Raw genomic sequence first — 17,240 nt, 5'->3', positions numbered from 1 at the left:
TATCTATCCATCCATCCAACTCCTATAAAACTGAATTTCTACTCAACACTTTTTTTGGTTCCCAGGATTCTTGTTCCATTGTTAGTTAAGTTCCCTAATTGGTCAATATCTCCACAGACCATTAGCCAGGAACCAATCCATCTCCTCTTCACACACAACCCTTGATGTGACTAATATGGACTCAGTTTCCTGACTTCATCTCAGAGGTAACATCTTCTGGGAAGCTCCCCTTTTTGCTGCTCGCTATTTTATTCCTTGAAATTAACACATAGTGTGCACATATTCGTTAACTGCATGGATCACTGAAGTGTACAGACTCCCGCTCAACCAAGCCTATTGTAACAGCCTAGCTGGTGTCTTGCATCTACACATGGGTCCTTCAGTTCACCTTCCAAAGTGTTGTTAAAGTGATCTATAATTCTGGAACTCAAAATTAATAATCTACTTCTCACGTTTAAAGCCTGTCCGTGGCTCATGGATGAATAAGGTAGAAGTTGAAGTTCTACACCATGGCGCACGAGGTCATGTATAACAATCTCTAAGGATTTCTCCCGTTTTGTTTCCAGCCCTCTCTCCCAACTCCTGATAGGAATCCTATTTTCCCTCCCAAAATGGGTATGGTTTCCCCAAACTCAAGAGGATATGTCAAGGCTCAGTGTTCTCTCATACTGTTCCCTTCTCACAGAACACGCTGCTCTTCACATGTACTTTCATACACATGGATTAGCTCAAGTGCCACCTGTTTATGACCTATTTCCTAATCTCATTGCAGCCACCTCTTTACCCTGTGTTCTCACTGTACACTGTGCACACCTCTACAGCAGCAGTGACACTCTAAGGCACGCATTCACTTACAGCTATGTCACCCTGCATGCTCTCAGTACTGGTTGGATGAGTGGATATACGTTAATTGGATTTTTTTTTTTTTTTTACAGCTACGTAAAAAACATCTGTCAGTATTTTGTACCTAAAAGTATTTTAAAAATTTGTGGCAATGAATGAATTGCAAACAAAAGATCAGTAATCCCTTAATTTCTATATTAACTCAACAAATATCTTAGGTTGTAATTACAAGTAGACTCTTAGATTATCCATTCGTAGAGGAGATATTTAAGAAGTTGGCGTCATTCAGATAAATAACAGACGCTCAAAATATTTGCATATTTCAGGTAATACATTCATTGCTAACATGTCAATGATTTCAGAAACTAAATACTGATGTCTTAGTATGTATATAGGAATGCACTGGATTTAATCCTCTTTAGTAATCGGAATGATCACTAAGAGAAATGCATGAGATTTTTCTTAAGCCCTAAGATTTAAGGGCTGCCTTCAAAGTACCCACCTCAGTTTTTGAATGAGGCTATTCCCGTATAGGAGATTTCTTTACACGAATGTCTTTAAGCATCACAATTGTGTTTAAGCACATGTCAAATGATAGAGAAGGCGCCCCAGAACATCTTAGTGAAACAGAAGATGCCGCACAGCACAACACCAAGCCTACCTTTCTGCATCAGAGGCAGTGCCTTTCCTAGTCTGTTTTTGGGTGCTAGATCTGTCAGACTTTCTGGAGTGCCTGTGGAATGAAATGTTAAAGAAATACAAAATATATGATGAATCAAGCTATGGTCATCTCATACAATGATAAAAGCAGTAGACATGAAAAATGGCAACTATTTTACCTAAATGGTTTTGTCAGCCCATACTTTTAAAAATAAAATGAAAATAAAAACCAGAACTGGTACTGTGTGGAAGACACAAGTTTCCCAACAGGAAACACAGAAGCTGACACCCCATCAGTGTAGATGCGTTAAGTCTACAGTCTTGATGTCATGGGGGTTTCTGCTGGCAACTGTGCCTTCCTGAGGAAGAAACAAACTCAACGGTGAAACGCAGTGATGATAAACGTGATGACAGTTGTGGTTTAGGTGCTGAAAGACCACACAGGGGGGAAGTGCCCTCCACTCTGACAGGTTGAAACTTGGGGCTACAAAGATGTTCTCCTTTGCTTTTTTCTCCCCCAAAATTATGAAGAAAAGAGAAGAAAAATGCTCTAGGGAAACGTGTTTGACATAAATAAAAGTATTTAAAAATCAACTATTCAAATTACTTTAAAAGTTGTCATAAAGATACTTTTGCAGTCACGTAGCATTTTAAAAACCTAATCATACATCACAAATCAAAGAACTAATAAAGTTCCTGATTTACTCTATGTTCTAAAAGTAGGTATGTACATCGAACATTTGAAACCCGAAACGCATTTTCCTATAGAAATAATGCTTGTACATAGAGTTTATCTCCCCAAGGCAGCTTACATATGTCTATTCAACCTAAAATGTGTCTGGACTACAGTACATTTGAAAGAAAAAAAATATTGTGGTCAAGAAACTCACTTCTTTAAAACAAAGCAGAGAAACCATAAAAAACATTATAGTTTATCTTGATAATTGATTGTCTACAATTTATCCTTATTTTTATTTCCTGATATCCCTTCTTTCCAACAATGTTAGGAGAAAACTGTCTTTTTTTGGAGATATTATTAACATATAACATCGTACTAGTTTCAGGTGTATGACATAATTATTCAATATTTGTGAATATGACAAAATGACCACTGCAATAAGCCTAGTCAACACCCACCACGACTAGCTAGAAATTTTCTTTTCTTGTGATGAGAAACTTTAAGAGCTAGTCTCTTGTCTCTACTCTTTTTACTTATTAAGGCCAGATGCTCTGATATCCAGCATAGGTCCAGGCACAGGGATGCACATCAAAGTGCCAGGTCTGCGTCACAGGGCACGTGAACTTCTGGGGATGCTCGTCCTGCCCCTCTTCTCTCCCTGCTGCCACTTGCTCGGCTCACATGAGTTTGCCCTCAAACTCAGAATCTGGGTTTAGAATTCGGGTTCCAGCTGTGTATTCTTGAGACTTTCATGACTCTGACATCTTGCTTCTGAGCTGGCAAAAGGGATGTGACAGAGGAGGGGCATCTCTCCTTACCACGTCCCTTGACTAGTTGGAAATCAGGCTATTCCCCAGGAGAACTCTGGGCCAGAACTGAGGGAGGCACTGCCTTATTTATTGTCATGATGATCCTTCGGGAAGGGGTCCACCTGACAGATGAGGAAACAGGCTCGGGGCAGGCCACATGGCCGGTGGCAGAGCCAGGGCTAGAAGTTAAGTCCGGCTCCTGAGCTGCTTCTGTCACACACTGTCCAGCAAAGAGGGTGCAGGGGTTGACTCTGACACCTTCCCTCTGGGTGGTGCACCCGTGTTCACAGAGAGAAGAGACCACAATGCCAGGCACAGGCTGGGGCATGGAGGTGCTCCTCCGACACTAGGGGGTAGCTTTTAGCTACTTGTTGATTGTGTGGTCGGGAGAGGGGACCGCAGGATGCAGGGGAGCAGAGAGATCCTGAGCACTCGCCTGCACTCAACGCGGAGCTTGTGGGGAAGAGAAGCTGCTCCTGAAAGCAAAGGGAAGTGAGCAGGTGCAGAACAGGAAGTGCTCATGGCGGGGTAATGGCAGAGGCAGAGAAAGAAGGTCTGCAGACCCTGGGGCCTGAGCTCGAAATTAAATGCCCTGTATCATCTGGGGAAATGTATGCTTGGCCCCAGGAGTGCCCAGGGACTGGCAGAGCTGTGAGAGCCAAGTGAGAACCCAGAGTTTAAGGTCAACTCATGAAGCTCATGGTCATGAAGGGTTTTCACCCACTTACTCACTCACTGACAAATATCTGTTGCATGTGTATATATGCCAGGCACTGCTCTAGCTGCTTGGAATATGTCTGTGAACAAAGCAGACAAAATTTCTGCCTTCAAGCAATTCATGTTCTAGTGGTAGAAGACAAACCATAAGACAGAAACAGAAACAAAAAAACCCTCAAACAAGTAAATTGTATAACATGTCAGAAGGGGATCAGTGCTAACAACATCAATGATGAACAGTCAACCAGGGCAAGGGGGTTCAGAGGTGTGGGGGGGATGGATGTGTGCCTGGGGACAGGTGTGGATTGCAGTTTGAAGGGAGATGCTCTGGAATGTTCAGGTGACAGTAAGTGGACCAGGCAGGAAAGTGTTGAGAGAGAAGGGTTTGTGGGTGGAGGGCAGGCACAAGAAGCACCTGCAGGCCTTTGTACCAACTTTCTACCTTCCTATAGCAGAAAGGTGACAAGAATCTTTTAGAACTTCTCTGTTTTTCTCCTATCCCTAGTAATTTCTATGAGTCTGTCTAGACCCAACCGAGATCTTATTTCTTCTATAAAACTTTCATTTCTTCCGCTTCTCATCCCTAAACTTAATGGGTTCGGATGCAAGGCTGATCATCACAGTACCTGGTGATGGTTATAATGACAACCATGTTGATACTAACAGTGTCTAATATTTACTAAGAACTTGCCGCATTATCTCACCTAAGCGCACCAATCCAACAAGGAGGTACTAAGCTTTCAGCCTTTATAAAAATAAAGAGATTGAGGCTTAGAGGGGTTAAGGCATTTGCTCTCACTCACATGGTCCTTACATGTCAAACTAAGGTCTATAATCTCAATGTCCATGAACGTGTTGCATCTGTGGCATAAATGACACTGGATCATAGTAGCTAAAAGCATGGACTCTAGAGCCAAACTGGGTTTGATCTCTACTCTGTTTCTGACCAGCTGGATGATTTTAGTCAAGTTACTTAACCTCTCTGGGCCTCAGTTTTTTCCACCTGCAAAATGGCAATACTACTACTATCACCTTACAGATTTGCTAACTCTAAATATTTCAGTATTACTTAGTATTTGTATTGTAGTATTTGTAGTTTTTTGCAGTATTACATAGAACAAGGATTTGTAGCGCTTTTAGCATTACTTGAAATAGGAAGAGATCAATGCTATAAAAGTATTATTTAAAATGATAATAATATATATTTGTTTCTTGAAGATAAAGACTCTTATTCACGTGTAAGAGTATCAAACTCAATGACCCATAACTGGATGACAAATATTCATGCAGAGGTTCACGTATCTAACTTTTGTCCTTGTTTTAGTGTTTAACCCTCTTGTTATGGATGCCCTTTTTTTTCTCTTCAAATGCCACAGAAACGTACTTTACTGAAGATTCTTCTAAAGATTTCTACAAAGGACATGTCTTTATAATTCTTCTAACCACTTAAAAGAATCCTCATGTTGAGTTAAAATGGCCTTCACTTGATTGTAATAATTCAGTGTAAAGCAAGAATAGAGAATAGAAAGTCCTACTGTCTTTTCTACCCCAAATCCTAAGTTATAGCTATGAATATATTGTATGTTTAAACACAGCTCTTTCTTGGAATAGGGTCTTATGATATGTAAACAGGAGAGGTTAAAACTATCAATTTATATTCTTGTACTATTTCCCTGAAACTATTGATCATGTGATCATAAAATGGATCACAGTGAAAGGAACTACCTTCTGCCTTACACTACCCATTCCTAAGTTCCTCATGGGCAGGGATTGTGTTTGGGTTATTACTGTAACATCAACATCCAGGATATAGTAGCTTCTCAATAAAGATATGTTGGCTAGGTGGTTAAAAAAGTAATATGTTGAGTATTCTACTGGAATTTGAGAATCTAAAAGGTTACGACAAGTAAAAACCTAATCAGGGTTATACAGTTCAGCTTACATCAAATCAAATAAACGTAGACATAAAACTTGGAATTGTTTTCTGGTCTCTGTTAAAACCTAAGATACCATAAATAAGAAATGCTCTCTGGTTACTGCCTTATGCATAATGAGGTGTCAGTCATCATTACTGGCCCAACACATGTTCATCATGATGCAACCGGGCAGCATGGACTCAGTTTTAGAGTCTTGAGGGCCATCAGCATTCAGCTAGTCCATCTACAACCACCTAAATCTACAGATGAGGAAAATGAGCCCCAGGAAGGTTAAGTGACTTGTCCAAGGGCATAAGGGTCTGAGTCAGTTGGTGAGGCACCGTCGTGGCCCATGGCCCTAGGTTCCCGCCCCCTCTGCCATTGAGTGACTTTGAATGACGATGTTTGCTGCAGGGATCCTTAGACAAAAGCAAACAAAACAGTGACAGTGTCTCCATCACGTCTTAGTTATTTGGGGTTTTAACATGTGTTCTGTTGAATCAAAAAATTTTATCATTATTTTATTACATGTAAAGAATGTTTCTTTGGTGTAGATGTGCAAGAATCAGAGATCCTGAGTTTTTTTTTTTTTTTTTTTTTTTTTACTTCGCAACTTACAGTTGTATGATTTTGGCCTGATGCCTCCCGGTTCACAGGGCACAAATTAAGGTCCTTAAAAGCTATAAAGGTATATTCAAATGTAAGGTATAACAGTAATTATTGTATTATTAAATGGAAGCAAGAGTAATAATCAAAAAGTGAGGGCATTCCTAATTAAGTCTAATTTTCTGGAAGTTCCATTTTTAATTATTATTCTCTATTAGATTAAGTGTGAAGATTCATGAAATGTACTAATGAAAAGAAAGGCAATTGTTAAAATCTGTTTCTGGGCCACTTTCCTTTCCTCATCTATAACTAAATTCAGTTAAAGCAACTCCCTGAAGACACTGATAAATAAAACTTCTCTGAAGATAGTACAATTCTATTAAAGTGGAAAATTAACATGCTAATAAAATGAAAATATAGTCTTCTTTGGGGAAAATTAATAAATTCTACCATATAATGTTTTAATTATAATTAACACTGATATCATAAGAATATTTCTGTCTATATTTTCCTTGCCTATCCAGATAGCTTAATGTGAAATGCAAATCTCCATCATCTTGTTTCCTCATAATTTTGGGAAGGAAAAAATTAAATTTAAACAGAATCTACCTAAATAAGAAATGTTCACATATGGTGAAGATGGATGCATACAATTAAGATATATTTACCCTTTTGTTTATTATTGATGTTTATGTATATGACTATAGCCATTAAATAGACTAAGTATTTCAGTACATGGGTACATTTCATTCATTTAAAAAAAGGACATCTTTGAAAAGCACAGATGATAAAGGATGTTATAAAGCAAACAAAAATGATTAGTAATGTACTGAATTTATAGGTGGTTCTACATTAACTCTGCATCTACATGGCAAGTATCATGAATCCTGGAAGTGAAAAAGTGGGTAATTTCTTTATCTCATAAATATTTTCAATGGAGAAAGAAGATTCATTCACTTTGAATAAAAAGAAACCATTTGATATTTAAGGATAAAGATTCCTATAGGCAAGTAGCTGCTTCCAAGTTGCAAAAGAAATTAGAACTAGATTAGCAGAATAATTCAGGAATTAATTTTAAACACAGTGGGATACTTTAAACTCCGGGAAAATAACGTTATTTTATCAAATATTTTCCATTTTATTTAAGTCACATCAATAAATTGCCTCCTTAAAAATATCACGTACAATGATGCAAAAACATTCTAATCAAAACAATGGAGTCAGTAACTTCAAGCCAATGAAGTATTAACATACATCTCAAAATGTACCAAGTAAGAACTATCACCTCACATTTATTAGAACGGTCACTATCAAAACATTGTTTTTAACTTAACAAGAATATGTTGCATTTTCTTGAAAAAATATGTATGAAAAAGTTGAATTAGATGATGCTAATAATATTAATAATAACAGCAATTTATACTTGCCTTTCACACTTAAGGATGATTCATTCAACTGTGAGCACTAAACTCAGAAGTTCAATGCTTCAGGGATCTATTAAAATACATTTTTTCTAACTTGCCACTCACAAATTTTGGTGAATTTGAAGCCACAAGTAGCTCTCAATTTTACTAAGATTCATAACAGAGTTATGTGCACACAGGTTCATAAAAGTTACTATTTATATATTAAAATAATGCCATTTACAAAGAAATACTTTATTATTGGAGTGATGATTCTTAAAATTTTCAATATTTTTAAAATTTGGCAAGAAAATTTTCACTAGAATTTTAAAGTCACAAACATTCCCTGGGGTAACAAACTTACGTATTTTTTCCTCATCCTTGTTTTACAAAATCTTACAACTTCTAGGAAAATTCCTCCATCTAGAGAAACATGCTTCCACGTTAATTACAAATAAAGCTATTGTACCACTTGAGATGACATCAAGATTTCTTACTGTTGAAATTAAATTATGGAGAAATGGTACATTAAAAATTGTGTGTGTGTGTGAACACACGCACTGTATAAAATAAGACGGCAACTCAATGCTTTCCAACTTACTAGAGAGTTCTCTTAAGCAAATATTTACTTACTGTATTACTATGTTAGTTTCAAAGTAATCAAATATGCCTTGATACTGGACATCCAAAGGCGATTATATAAATTGTCACTGATTTTAGAATATTTTTTTTTTAGCACCCCAACCAGTGACCTAGGGCAAAAGTCACCTGATGGCAAAATTCTTAAGAACATTCACTGTCTCCAAATCTGACGCCATGTTCACCTCATTTGTGAATTGGCAGAAACTTCTGAATGAGTAAATAAAGCTAATAGGAGGTGAAATGCAAGTGTTGTGTTCCTGAGCGGTTGCCACGGTTACCTATGAATTTAGCATCGGCTGACGCAGTAATTTCTCTCTCATTTTTATGGGCACTTATACATTTTAATAATAAAAACGTATTGTAAATAACATTCTGTTCCCAACAGTAATAAATCATAGTATCAAGCCATTTAAAATGTATTTCCTTTTGTTGAACACAGAATTTACTTATAAATAAATCATAATGAAAAGTAAAATGTATGTTCAGAATTATGTATTAGGAAGAGTTTCCTTTAATAATCTTATCTAAAAGGACTATTTCTGCTTCTAAAATCTACCTTTAAAATTATATATAAAATCAATGAAATCAAATAACATAATTCACATGTTATTAAAAGACAACTAATCTTCAACTAATCTTCATCTCATGTATGTAAGAACTAAAACTACTATTTGGATTTCCATGTTGCTTATCCTAAACCCAGATAAACTTACATTTATATTCACTACAGAGACCATCATACTTAATCGTCTTATACTCTAGCAATCATTACATAAGATGAAATCCAGAATAGTCTTTTATAAGAGGAAATTCTAAGTTCCTTGATGGCCATGACACTGCTTTTCTTAAACACTGTTGTGACTCTAGCCATTAGAAAAGTGCACATAGTAAATGCACAAAAAAGTTTTGCTGAATGAATGAGTAGCAATGTGGATGCACATTTAAAATTTTTATTTATACTATTATTTTATATTCTTATTTGAAAAGACTTTAAGTTTATAATAATTTTTAGATTGGAGATTTTACTAATTTTTCTAGTCTCATAAATTCTATCCTAGAAATCAGTTAGCAGTAAAAGGAACTAGATTTAAATTCCAAAAACGTAAGTCATATTAAGAGGTAAAAGTGTTAAAGATTAAAGCATAATAAAATATTCAAAAAGCCTCCATAAAATACCACCTTGGGGTCCAACATTTGTAAGATGACTTATTAATCTTTTCTGAGTGACGGCGTTTAGTTTTTCTTTCAAATTGAAATATGCTAAATAAAATGTCACCCATGTGTTGACTGAATTTCTGCTTCACCAGAAGAGAAGCAGCCAAAACACCCATAACCTTTTGTAGCCAGTTGGGAAACGACATGGCCTACGTATAAGAGTCATCACAAAAGAGGAGAACTGGGTGAACAACGCCCAAGAAGGAAAACAAAGCAATGGAAATACGTACTGTGGCACTTGTGCCATCACAGTATGAAGTAGATTCAAAGCACTGATGTTATTTTTAAAAACCTACCTTGTTGACTGACCCTAGCCCTGGACAATATTTGGCTTAAAAACACAATATTCATAAAATAGGTAAGAATGAGGTATTCTGTCTTAAATCAGGGAATATGCCCCAAAGCCTAAACTTCATTATTAACAAGACGATGAAGATCAGATCATCAACCAGTATAACAAAAGAATAGGCTCTGTGATAGATTTTAATACATTTTAAAGCACCTGAGAATTTTAATTTAGTCAAGTGTAGACAAAATCAATAGTTTAAATATGTTTCTAGAAAATCGAAACCCTAAGACAAGTGCTCATTAAGAGAGAACTCTCCCACTGGACCCAACTTTACTGTGTTTAAACCACGCCCTGTGCATGCTAGCTTCACTTCAGGAAACATTCTAAGGTGCTTTATCAGAGGTGGATGCATTTAGTTTTGGAATCACCACCTCTTGCACTCTGGCCCCTAAAAAGAAGGCATCATAACCACATGGCTCTTGGCTACCCTCCACTTGGTGGCCTGCCAGCCTCTGGAAGCCACTTGTCTGTGGGGAGGAAGTGACTAGTACCTGTCATTCTCCGGAGACGCATGCTGGATTTGAATCCTGGGGCTAGGAGGCCGTCTCCTATCTAGAGAGGGGGACCATCTACCCCTGTTTGCCCAATGAACAAGACAGGAAAAAACAAGACATTTAGTAACTCCTAAAATAAAAGAATATATGGAACAAGAGGACTGGAAAATCACCCCAAAAAGTCAAAGTGTAGATTCTTTGCTCCATAATTTACTTTTCATTTTTGCAGGCCTTGGAAAGATAAATGACAATATTGTAAGAAAATAAAACTTGTAGCCTTACATGTGAATAGAGAAACAACTTATTTGGGAAGATGTTTGAAATCTCCTGTGTAATTTTGTTCTTTTAAATGTGGTGTGTGTCTGCAAAACTATACATACACATAAATACATATATATAACTTTACAAAGATACATCCTTAAGAATCAGGTAGATGTCTGAATAAAATAGATTTAAGAAGCCACCAATGCTTGTTTGATACTAGGTATTGAAATTACTGGATAAAGTGGCAAATGAGGTGTGTGAATTTAATACAAAGTAGAAGCATAGTTTAAGTGGAAGAAATAAAACTACTCTCTAGTGTGGAAACAATAACATGAAGAAATATTTCATGGAAATGCTACCAGTGAAGTCTTAACAAGTTTTCTGGGGGAAAACTGCAGGGATAGTAACTGAAATGAAAAAATTGTGAGCAAAAACCACTGATGGATAAAAGTGGGAAATACAGATAAATGCGATGGTAAAATAGCATTACCTTCAAAAAATCTTGCTAATCTTTACTTGCAAAGGTATCTCTCCATGGGGTAAACAGTTGTTTTCTTATTTCAGCATTTACAAGAATACTGTTTTTATGATTAACAGCTAAGTAAAAGTTTGAAACTTGGTCCATTCTTTTGTTAAACTATCTTGAGATTCTGTCTCTGCATAACCACAAATTACAGACATCCGGACAAATACTGAAAAGAAGCAGTAAGGGACTCGATGGCCCAAATTTGGAAATTTTAATATATTCCATATGAACATTTTAAGCGGGATAATTTCTCTGCGTATTGGCTTCCTCATATGCAACAAGGGATCACTGAATGGGGTTTAAGACTCGTCTAACTATACGATTTTATAATAATCCAAAGACCAGTCGTAACATTTTTTAAGAGCCATCTTTTTTTTGCCGTTAACTTGGTTTCGTGGATTTATTAGACAATCTGGACAAAAGCAGCAGAGGGCTATCAACATGTGACCAGGATACCTTTAGTCAGCAGGTGCTCTTCTCTGAAAGCCCCTGGGAAGCCTGTTTGTCATCACTCAGCCTTGGATGGATTGAAGAAGGACTCTGAGGAAGCCGTGAAGCAAATAAAGATACTTGAAAGCAGAATTTGGGCAGAAGAGAAAACTGTGTGGCATGTCCTCTGGAATGTGTTATGTGTTTGTGAAATTAAAAACAAATTTGCATTCATTTCAAATTATTGAATTATTTTAAATGATTATATAGTTGGTCAATCCAATCGGAATGACTGAAAATGTATCTTTGCACTTTACGGGCTTTTGTTCTGCAGACACAATAAAGAAAAACATTTCTAAAATAGTTGAAAACAATTATAGCTAGTGTTTTCCAAATGAAATTGTACTCAGTCATGAGAAAACTTAAGGTGTTCTTTAGAAATACAGAGTCAATATGTTTTTCTTTAAACATTTTTGAAGGAATAAGTAATATTCACTTGACAAGATTATGAATAACCTTGCTTCCTGAGGCAAAATTCCAGTCCTTGTGTTTATTTAAACACGAAAAGTAAAGAAAAATGCTATAATTATGAAACATGCAGTGAAAGCCATGAAAGAGAGGGTGTACATTTAGAAACAAGGCATTGTGAATGCAAGCTATTAAAAGGTAAACTTTTAGAACTAGTTAGCATCATACATGTATACCTGTGCACTCAAAGTCCTTCTAAATATGCTGATATGTAGTCCCAATAACATAAATGTTTGCTTTACCCTCATATCTTGGATATGATGAGAGTAGGATCAAATTATATCCAATTTTTGTCCAAAGAACAGACATAAGTTTTAATATCATGATTTGTGAGCTTGAAGTATACTAACGTTTTATATGTTTTTAAAATGTGTCCAACTTCTCTGTTTCTCCTATCACCGAGAAGGACCAAAATTAGAGTCTTTATTCCCTTATTATTGAGCAAAACACACACCTTCCACGTCCGTTTTCATGCTAGAAGCGAACATGGCAGGCTACACTGGAGTCATTAATCATGAAACGGAACTAAAACAGCCCCTTCTTGATTTTTCTTCCCAACTGTCTTGCCTGCAGTTTACCTTAGTTGCATTATTAGTGCTTTAATCTCAGGTATTCTAAACTCATTAATTCAGGAACATCTATTTGTTGGGAGGCCACCCTTTTCTCTGTGCTCAGAACAGGAGGACAAGGGTCACTCTGGTGGCTGTGGAACTGAAGGAACAGGCTGGGACCTCCCCAGATAAGGGGCTACAGTGTCTTGTTTTGCTTTGTTTGGGCAGTTACATCAACTACACCCAGCACAGAATAAGTAGTGAATAAATATTTGCAAATATTTAAGTAGATAATAAGAGGATAAGATTTGAGGTTTGGGGGTAATACTGGTAAGAAATAATAAGAAACTTAACTAAGAAATTAACAGCGGTAAGGGAACCCACTGAGGAGATATAAGGACATAGAACTGACAGTCCTCAGCAAGCAATGGAATGGTTCTTACATTGGGGCTCTTCCCCCAGCAAGGATTTACCTTACAATAAAAGTGTGTGTGTTTAAATGTGTCATTTGTATGTATGCTTGCATATTTACACATCTTTCAGTGGTGCATATGACCTGGCAGAGCATGGCTAAGCAGCTTAAAAGAGAGATTATATGGAAATGTAAACCATTCATTCCCTAAATAGCACACACACAAAATATCTGTGAAGTTCTGTCATATTAGACACCAAACCTGAACAGACTAGAGATCTGATTATACAGTACATATTTTTATTGTCTATTCCCATTATTCATTTAGTCCTTTGAAACATTTTCCCCAATCCTATTTTAAGTGAAAATTAATATAGGTGCTTATACTTTGGAATAAAGTTTATTTATTTCAATTCAAGTTACAGTTAAGTTTTAGGTAGGAACCTCCTTTCTCTTAGGCCTCGTGTTTCCATGTAGAGGGAAATTCCTTCAAGTCCTACTTTGGGCCTCTCTCCACCCCAAGGAGGTAGGAGGGGGACTTTGTGTTAAAGAATCAGGCACTGATGACTTAGCCCTTTCTGGATTCCTCCTTCCTAATCAGTCTGCCTGCAAACAGCAGACACCACAGCAAATAAACCTGCACAGCAGCCTTCAGAAGGCAGAAGCTTCTCGTGGTTCAGAAAATGTGGCAGCCCCTTGGTGAGTCAGCAGCCAGCTTACAACCTGAAGTCTAGCTTCTGAACTTGTTCACTGTATTTATGGTAATAATTAGATCTCCCACCTTGCAGTTCTTGGGTCTAGATCACAACTGGACACAGATTTGGGAGCAGAAAATAAGGGGTGTTTTTTAAGTTCCCCCAAAGCCCCAGATGGAACATTTACTAAGTAAAAAATAATAATTCTATCGCAAGAGATGGCAAGGCCAAATATGATCTCTGACCTCCAGGAGTACAATCTAGTGGAAGAAAGAAGCGTGACTAAGTGAAATAGAACGTATGTAATATTACACGGGCCCAGAAAAGAGAGTTAATAATTCTGCCTGGCAAGGAAAGGCAAGCATGTGAGGGAGGGGTTAAGAGAAGTTTTAGAGTCGACATGGTTATTTGACCTCCTGTTTTGAAGAATGAGGAGAATTTTTAGGCAGACAACAAAGGAAAAAGGGTATTTCAATTTTAATGGGAAAAAGACTTGAGACAAAAAGGAACAGAACGATTAATAGAGCTTATGAGAAATTAACGGGGCAAGAATGGCACCGGAAGTGGGGATGGGCTATAGTATAATGAGGGGGGTGGGTCTGTCTTGGAGATTCTCGAAGGAGAACCGATAGGACTTCTTGTCTCATCAAATGAGACGAAGGAGCAGAAGTATTTCCAGATTATGTGGATGGTTATATGTCAAAGTTGCCAAAGTAGAGGGACATTTCGAAAGAAAAAGCATTTTGCTGGCAGAGGATGTGAGGGAGACAGTGCATTTGATGTAGACTTTTGATGCACACAGGGTCTACCAACCACCGAGAAATGTAGGCCTGGTTTGCAGGGGAGGGTCTGGCATGACCAGTTACAGTGCAGTGTTGTCTCCATATGTATTAGTGTGGAAACTTTTTTTTTAAGTTTATTTATTTTTGGCTGCGTTGGGTCTTCGTTGCTGTGTGCAGGCTTTCTCTAGTTGTGTCGAGCAGGGGCTACTCTTCGTTGCAGTACGCGGGCTTCTCATTGTGGTGGCTTCTCTTGTTGCGGAGCACGGGCTCTAGGCACGTGGGCTCATTAGTTGTGGTTCGAGGGTTCAGTAGTTGTGGTGCACGGGCTTAGTTGCTCCGCGGTATGTGGGATCCTCCCAGACCATGGTTCGAACCCGTGTCCCCTGCATTGGCAGGCAGATTCTTAACCACTGAGCAACCAGGGACGTCCCAGTGTGGAAACTTTTGATTGATAGACATATAATGACAGGGATGGGATGGGTGGGGCAAAAGAGGAAGGCTGAGGGGGAGACAGGGAGGTAAAGCAGCCTGTAAAGGAGACTGCCTTAGCACAGAGGTGTTAGGGAATTTGTAGAGGATGCTGAAGAAAGGAGAGGTTAGATTTCTGGAAAAGGTCAAGGAAGAAGATAAAACATCTGAGGAAAGGAATCATTCTCCAGTGGCTCTAGAAATCGGTGTTTCTGAACACGTAAGCAACATTCTGTTGTAAAACCCGGGAAAGGAAAGGTTAACAGCAGGTCTGTAACTCACTCCTTCCGGAGCAGGGAACAAGGGGGAACCGATGACCTCAAGCTGACCTTGACACAGATGAAGGAGAGTACAGTGACCTTGACCAGACCTCCTTGTAAGCATGCAGTGGTATTTGCTAGAGAAAAGATAAAAGAGAGTCCTTATCTCTTCAATGTCTTCAGCAGGCTACAACTAGTCTTTCTAGATCTTTCACTGTAAATGAACCCCAAATTTCCTGACTTACGGGTCATGACTGGATGGGGCAACGGGGTAACCCCTATGTATTTTTGCTAGTTGTGTAATCAACAGAATATATTATATAATGGAGATGCTCAAACCCAGAAATTACTTCCTTTGCAAACAGTGTTTCCACGTGCCTGTCTCAAAATTCATCTGTTAACCTGGGCCAAACCATCCTCCTGAGGGAGAAAAGGTTGGCCTGATGGTTTTGGGGTCCTTCAGGAAAAGAACATGCTAACTGTGCCTGGTGCTCCTTTATCTTGGAATCATCAGTAAGTGTGGTGTGGGGTACTGAGTCTGCTTTAACAATTTCATCCTTTGTACTAACACAGAACTTCCTTTGCTTTCAGAGTTAGTGAAGATACTCCAGACAAGGGCATTAAGTAGGTATAACAGCATACACATGTTCATCAAGATGGTTTAGAATCAGCAAATTGTTTGACCTCGATAGGTTACAAGGCTGTGGAAATATTGATATGTCACCATCTCAAGAATATGAAGTTATGTCTTTAACAACTTTTCTATAATATCTTATCTACTATGTATATGTCAGGCATTGATCAGCTCTCTGGTCAGTCACAAGAACTAAGTCACCTGGAAAACCCTCAAAGCTTCCCCAGTTCCTACTCTCCTCACGTCCTGTCTGGGGACTTACAGGTTCATCTTCCAAAGAGCACAAAGCCCCCACTTCTGGTCCTGCTCTGTCCTGTCTCGAAGCTGCTCAGAGGTCTGTGCACAGAAGGACGGCATCCTCCACACCAAGACACACCTACAGCATCTGTAAATTTCCTGATGAGAACTCATCTCACTTTATTTTCTGCTTGACAACAAACTGACCCCAATAAGTTAAAGAACATTAGTAATACCAATTCCAGGCCCCTTTCATTTTTTTTCAAGGGGAAATTTATTTTTTATTCAATAGATAGAGTGAATGTAGGTTTCAATCATATTTTCTCTTCTTCTATCAAAAGTACGTATCATAAGTGAGTGCACTCAGGCTTCACTATGACCTGTAAAAGAATCGTGGCCAGATTATTTGTCTACAGGTTGGCCTGTTGTAAGGGTATTATCAGAGATAAAATTCACCAGTACATGGATCTGTGAATTCTCTGGCTTCAGAGCAACAAGAAAACATGTGCTCGACAGGCTTCAGCAACAGAATAAAACTGTACTGTCCAATGTAGTAGCCACAGGTGGCCAAGGAGCACTGTGAAAAAAGGAACGCAAAATATCTCACTAACAGTTTTTAATTGATTATATGTTAAAATGATAATATTTCAGATATATACTAAATTATTAAAGTTAATTTCATATTTTAATATGGCAAGCAGAAAATTTAAAATTATGCATGTGGCTCAAACTGTATTTCTATTAGACAGAACCAATATAGATGACATTTAAGATGTTAGGGTATTGCTGTAGTCAGAAGATTCTGCTGACTTCATTCTACCCTTGTTTTAACACTAACCAGAAACATATAAGGAAATAATAATAAGTAAAAAAATATAAAAATATTTTATCTTGCTACTCCTGTATATATTTTGGGGGGGTAATATACAACAAATGAGAATAATGAAACAATTTCAATTGTGACTTTAGAAGAGCCCATTCAACTAAAGAAGAGCCCATTTCAACTAAAATTTCTTCTACAAATGTAGAGAAATACAAAAAGTTAGATTCCATTGTTTTCTATTACAAATTTTGCAAATACAAAAGAATACAAAATTAAAAAGTAGATTTTTCAGTAGAAT

The 17,240-nt window shown here is 37.6% G+C and overlaps 1 protein-coding gene across 47 annotated transcripts in view; it reads right to left on the bottom strand.

The window, feature by feature from the left end:
• LOC309811099 (regulating synaptic membrane exocytosis protein 1-like) overlaps nt 1-17,240 on the bottom strand; it is a gene marked incomplete at both ends in the record, with an annotated part of 218,126 nt that overhangs the window by 123,603 nt on the left and 77,283 nt on the right. For 22 of the 47 annotated variants that reach the window (XM_082633645.1, XM_082633655.1, XM_082633637.1 and 19 more), the window contains one exon: nt 1,505-1,576. The exons of 21 other annotated variants lie outside the window; for them this stretch is intronic. In XM_082633645.1, coding sequence (XP_082489771.1) covers nt 1,505-1,576 — 72 coding nt within the window. Of the gene's footprint in view, nt 1-1,504; nt 1,577-10,330; nt 10,415-17,240 lie in introns of all 47 variants that reach the window. 4 more of the 47 variants (XM_082633678.1, XM_082633679.1, XM_082633659.1 and 1 more) reach the window with 2 other exon arrangements.

This window comes from Mesoplodon mirus, assembly GCF_964341445.2.
Source record: "Mesoplodon mirus genome assembly, chromosome: 10".
Classification (NCBI taxonomy): Eukaryota; Metazoa; Chordata; class Mammalia; order Artiodactyla; family Ziphiidae; genus Mesoplodon; species Mesoplodon mirus.
This window is presented reverse-complemented; position numbering and strand designations above follow the sequence as displayed.